Consider the following 6,485-nt stretch of genomic DNA (forward strand, 5'->3'; position numbering starts at 1 on the left):
AAAAGCTGGATTTATCATGAAAATTAGGAGCCATGCATGATAACTGAACTTTAAATGTGATTAACCTCAATTAAAGCAACATATTAATCACTTAATCCGATTTACAAATCTTGTAATTCGGTTACTATTTTACAAAGGACCAGCAATATTTAGTGCATGGAGTTTGGGGATGCCGGCTTTGACTAAAATGCCATTTCCCATTTAATAGATTCGTGCTTAATGGGGGGCATAATAAATGTAGAATTAATTGGAGTTGAACTTTAATAAAATTTTGCATTAATTTTGGTTAATTTTTTGGTTGAAATGTTTGGATTGGAGGTGGGGAAACGGGTAGGAAGCAAGCCAACTCATTACATTGCAAGGGCCTATGTAATAATATCATGTGTATAACACGGGTGAGATACTAGTTAATTTATATAAATATATTTTTAATCAAATTATAATTACGGAAGTATGATATACATGCCCTCTTCTTTGACTGAAAACTTTTATATGTCGACGAGTTTTCAGCCTTGTTTCCCAATTCGATTGGAACGTTTTTTTACAATGTACTTTACTTTATTTTTTTATGGATAAAAAATCTGTGAGATCGTCTCACAAAAATCATATTATTTTGACAATGTACTTTGTTTTTTTATGCATGTATCTTCAAGATTCAAAATATTAGAAAATTAATATGCATCAATAGATTTAATATGTTGAGTATTTGTTTTCAATGAGAGTAGGTCTCTTGTGAGACGATCTCACGAATCTTTATCTATGAGACGGGTTAACCCTACCGATATTTACAATAAAAAGTAATACTCTTAGCATAAAAAATAATATTTTTTCATGGATGACCCAAATAAGAGATCTGTCTCACAAAATACGACCCATGAGACCGTCTCACACAAGTTTTTGTATTGAATGTGGATTTCTTTAAAGGGCTATTTGCCACTTTTAACCCTTTTAAAAAAAATTTCCTCTTTGCTTTAAATTGTGTGCGCAAAGTGGCACATCTAAAATCAAGAAACATAAACTTTAAGTTATAAAATATAATTAAGTAGATAAATTATCTACATATGTATTGTTTGTTTTGTGATATAATGTTGTATAAATTAGGATTAATTAAAATTACTAATTAATTTAAATTTGTTCGGAAAAATAAATGAAAATATAAATATAGTTAGTTTTTAAAATTACGTATTTATTGGTAGTTAAATAAGAAAGTATAACGCTTAAGTTATTAAAGCTTTATTATAACATATTATAGATTTTTTAAGTCCTATCGCATGATGCTTTAGTATTCAAGACACTAAACTTTACATGGAGAAGTTTTAACGTAAAATGTTTATTTTTTTTATAAATTAAAATCGTGTTTGATTTAGATAAGTAATGTTTTTCATATAATTTACTTATAACTCTAATATCTAATACACTTTAAAAATCCAAAAATTCGTATATTATAAAGATCGGGGTTTTAGTAGTCCGACTTTGTGTCATCAATTAGTTTTTATAAAAATACCATATATAAGTAATGTTTTTCATATAATTTATTAACAACTACAATATCTAATCGACTTTAAATTTTCAAAAATTCAAATATTATCTCTACAAGTCATATATTTAATATAATTATATTATTTTTATTCAAATAATAATTAAAATTATAAAAAATTATATATATATATATGTGTGTGTGTATATATATATATCATTCGTAATATCAAAACAAAAAATAATAGAATTTAAAGAAATCTGAGAAAAGCGTCCAATTGGGAGTGTTACACAAAGAATTTTATATATTTTTTTGGTATTTCGATTATATTATTTTTATTAAAAATAAAATATTTACGATATAAAGTTGGGTATTTTAGAAAACTGATGTATGGATTGACGGAGGTATAAATACGACATGAAATCCTAATCGAAAACCCTAGAGGAGCGTAAAATCAATTGAATTCTCGGTTTTAAATTGTCGCGAACGGTTAGTTGTTGGTGTGCATATTCTACAATATTTGTTCTTCCATTCGATACTTGATTGTAATTTGATGAATTTATGGGTGTTTTATTTGTTCATTCATATGGGCAATGGATTTGTTCTTTTTTTTTTTTTTGGGTATCTGGATGAACACTGCATATTCCGATCTTTAAAGTTCTGTCTTTTTGTTTCGATTGGAAGCATGAGATCTGGGCATTAAGATCTGTTTGGAGTTTAGCGACGATGAAATTACAGTGTGTACACGACATTATTCTTTGGTCAAATACTTTGCGTTGAATTAACTTTTCGGTCAAAACTACTTGAGCGATGATTGTTACAGTTTGATCTGATAGATTTTCTTCTATTATACTGAAATATATATCTGCGTATATGATTTTTTGCTGCTATAAAGACCTCATATAACCCACCCATGAAACTGTAGTGGTGTGAGCATGAAAGTTCAAGCTTTAAACTTCCATCCCGGTTGTTGAATTTTAGTTGCTTTTAGGCGTTTATGGTAAATCCATTCTCTGGTTAATGAGATTCAAACGATATATATTGATAAAGAATTCAGTTTGCGGTAGCAATTGTGTGTTACACCATTGTGTGAGCAGCATGGGGGGGTTAGTTAGAAGACCTGAATGATGCATTGCAAACCAATGTTTGATTGTATCAAAGCCTCTAATGTATGCTCTCTTTTTCTTCATTCTGACCCTTTCTTAGCAAGTGTGATGTGGGAATATCGTATTTTGCCTTGTACATGTGTCATATTATGTCAATTTGTTGCTCTTTAAAATGTCTGATACTGTTGTTGGAGAGTATCATGGATTTTTTTGAACGAATATGAGATTTTTGATAGCCACGAACATTACATTTTTCATATCATACTAGTTTTGTCATTGGAAGCCATTAATTTCACCCCTTGAACAAGTTTGTCGGCCAGTAGTGTGTTTGCGTTTTGTTTCAGAGTGTTAGTTCATTAGTTTGTCAGCATATGCCTGCTCGAAGTTTGCGTTACCTGAAGAATATTCTTGTTTGGCGACGTAAACATGCCCGTGCTTCCCTTTTATTAAATAATTGCTTTTATTTATTCACTCCCCCTTTATTTAACTGCTATTGTGCTTATATGCGCTTGCTGGACCTTGCTTCTTGTTCATCTTGGGAGTGCAGTATGCCTTTTTCTTGAGAATTGAGATCTTTGGTGCAGAAATGGCCACAGGTGGAACTGGTCCCCAGAGAGGCTCTGCAGCAGCAGCTGCAGCCAATCTTCGTAGGAGGAGAACAGGGAGCGGAGCCTCTGGTGGTGCAAGTGGGACGATGCTCCAGTTTTACACGGATGACGCTCCAGGACTCAAGATTTCTCCCAATGTTGTGCTTATAATGAGCATTGGTTTCATAGCTTTCGTTGCCATACTTCATGTTATGGGTAAGTTGTACTTCGTTCGCAAAGATTAGATGTTGTCTGAGTGGTGACTTTTGGATGGAAGAAATTCGGGAGAAGTTTATTTTTTTACCAGGTGTTGTTTTGATAAAATGTTGAAGTTATGTAAAAGAAACAGCCCAATTTATACTTTTGCATTTTCTTTCAAAAGTTTCAACTCATGCTACTGATATACTATTAGCCATTGAGCATAAGGACGCCACTCCTGAGTTAATCAAATTTCCGACTGAAATTTTAGATGTTCTTTGCAATCTAAGCAAAATTTACATGGAAAATTTAGAATATCATTAAATTAATAGATGCTCCTCAATTTATCAGAATTATTCTAAACTTCATTGGATAGAATCAAAGTCGAATGTATTTGCCTATTTTACCGTTTTCAGTAAATTGAAGATCTATTAGTCGTCTTCGATATGATACATAAATACACATGAAAGGGCATGGCCAAAGAATAAAAAAAAGTATGAGCTGAAGTAACTGAGAGAAGACTGTTGATTACAGCGCAAGTATGTCAACTAGAGTACATGCACAAAATGATACTGTCTCGTGCCTTGTTTTATTAAGTTACGAAGGGTCGAGCTGGCTCAAATATTCTTCAGTTAGTAATCAAAATTATCGAATTCGACCAAAAGATTGTCTTCAGTGTACACTTTCAAGCATAAAATTCTCAGTAGTTCACCAGCTTCAATATATTTATGAATACTTTATAAGTGATATCAAACAAGCTCATGAACACGAGTCATAATCCAAGTTTTTGTTTCATAGAATTTGATAATTAAGTTCGAACAAAATTAATCGGATCTCCTCAAAATTTTTGGTTTCTGAGTTTCGGACCAAGGAAATTCGAGTTCCGGTAGTATTTGACTCGAGCTAGTTCTTTTATATACCTGCAATCGAAATGTAATGTTTGGAGAAGACTGGTATACATAGCCTGGGAATTTTGTTACTGCTAGTTCGATTCTTTTATTTGTTTCTCCCCATGATCGAACCTTCCTATATTTTGTCATCCACGGACATGTTGAATTTGGGCTGCAGATTGTTTATTCTAAAATCCTATTATTTCGAACGTCTAACATCTCATGAAAAAATCAATTAACCCGAAATAGCCGAACCAACTGGAAGGCTCCATTCAACTCCGTCCGATTTCATGACCAATTATTGGTCTAATAACTGGACCACACAGCCCTAAGTCATGATCAAATGGGCGATGGGTGGGATAACTTTAGATCGATCACTTGTATTGAAAATGACGTTATGTCACTAGCCTTTGGCTCAGTTGTCATGTTGCTTCTCGATATATTGAGATGTCTCGGTTCGAGATTTACCCCACCTCAACTTGTAATTAAAAAGAATAAAAGAAAATGATGTTTCCTAGTTTGGAAAATAAAAATTTCTGCAATGATTTTAATTTAACTCTGATTGATTTTAATTCAAATTAACAATACATGGACGTGATAATTCGTATTCATAGATTTTGTTGGGTTCAGTAACTCTAATAATCTTGATTTTGATGATAACAAAAAAAATTTATTAATGTTTTTATTCAAGTGTGAAGTTGTTAACTCAAGATGAAAGGTGAAACTTGAATTTAGCCAAACTGAAAATCTGACGAGCTTTAGTTTTTCAACGATATCTCACAGCTTAGTGAAGCAAATTACCAGCTGTTAAACCACTAAACAGAAAACTCAATTATGAGCAAGTTGTATGTCACGTCAGTTGGACAAAATCGAATGTTACTAGGCAAACTGATGGCCGCAAGGCTCATCAGTTTGGCTGTTCAGAAAAGATCAGTTGGACATAGCAATTATGATATTTTGGTCAGCCTAATCAAATCGGTTATCCAAATAAAATGATTCAATATGTGTTACGAAGTTAAGAAGATGATTTACTGAATTGAAATTTAAAATACTGATAAATGACGATGAAACTAGTTCTGCATAGGCTCAACAGACTTCATCAGTTTGGTTCAGTCTAGCTGACGAGCCCAACTGAATGATCGGTCTAGCTGAGGAGCCCAACTGGCTACAAACATCGAAATCAGTTAGGCTCGGGAAAAGTGGTCAGCAAGGTGGAAATGAATGTTTCAATATCAGAAACAATACATAAATTTTCTTAATTGTCATATTCTTGTTTCAAACGTTCATATCCTTGTTAGAGACTATAAATACAACAACTCGAAGATCAAATATAAACTCTGAAGGGGATTCAAAGCATGAGCAATGCACATGAAGAAATTAGCTAGAATGAGAACAAACCCAAGTATGAGGATACATTAGATATATACATATACTATAAAAATCCTCACACACAATCACTCACATATATACATGAGAGTTGAGTTTCAAAGTTTAGATTAGTGAGTCTCCACACAAAGATATTAATGATTGTGTTTGTAATCTTGACATAAGAGACATAAACATTATGCGGATTGTGAAGTTGTGGTCTACAATTGAGAGTGTTTTAAGAGTTTCAATCAGACTTTCCGAATATCCATAAACAAATTATTATCTATTCATATATCGCATTTACTTATTATTGATATTGTTTTTAAGATGAATTGTTGAAACATTTTATTTGTATTTCAAATACCAAAATATTACATATCAAATGTTTGATAAAATATTTCAACAGAAAAAGTTTTTACACATTCAACTTGCGTACCTTTTAAATGTTTTACCAAAATGTTTAATCAAAATATTTAATCGGTTTCTACGGATAATTATTTTGAGTGTCTTCCGCTTGGTTTGAAAATCAAACTTGATATAATTCATCGGTATTCAATATTTTAAGAACCGAGTTATTGTAGCTCAATTATTTTCGTCCAACCGATCATATCAAAATTTTTATCCAATTAATTGTTTTTAAAATATTTAAGATATTAATTAATATTAACAAATTATTGAAATATGTTTTTATAACGATTTTAATTGAATGAATGACATGATATTTTGTTCGTCTAATAAAAAGACCTATATTTTTTCAGCTTCTTGATGGTTTGTGAATATATATATATATAAAATTTTGATATAATACTCATATGTCAGTGCTCATCAAATGAGACAAGATTGACTTATTAAATATACA

At 31.4% G+C, this 6,485-nt stretch overlaps 1 protein-coding gene across 3 annotated transcripts; it reads left to right on the forward strand.

The window, feature by feature from the left end:
• The first annotated feature begins 1,825 nt into the window (after positions 1 to 1,825).
• Positions 1,826 to 3,534, forward strand: LOC140987377 (protein transport protein Sec61 subunit beta-like). 3 transcript variants are annotated; one of them, XM_073455851.1, is made up of 2 exons: positions 1,826 to 1,977; positions 3,168 to 3,534. In XM_073455851.1, the coding sequence occupies exon 2, from the start codon at positions 3,170 to 3,172 to the stop codon at positions 3,413 to 3,415; it is 246 nt and encodes an 81-aa protein (XP_073311952.1). In that variant the 5' UTR covers positions 1,826 to 1,977; positions 3,168 to 3,169; the 3' UTR covers positions 3,416 to 3,534. The 3 variants fall into 3 exon arrangements, with proteins under 3 accessions (XP_073311952.1, XP_073311953.1, XP_073311955.1); XM_073455852.1 differs by having other exon boundaries at positions 1,826 to 1,966; XM_073455854.1 differs by having other exon boundaries at positions 1,892 to 1,946; positions 3,155 to 3,534.
• The last annotated feature ends 2,951 nt before the right edge of the window (positions 3,535 to 6,485 follow it).

This window comes from Primulina huaijiensis, chromosome 11, assembly GCF_012295235.1.
Source record: "Primulina huaijiensis isolate GDHJ02 chromosome 11, ASM1229523v2, whole genome shotgun sequence".
NCBI lineage: Eukaryota > Viridiplantae > Streptophyta > Magnoliopsida > Lamiales > Gesneriaceae > Primulina > Primulina huaijiensis.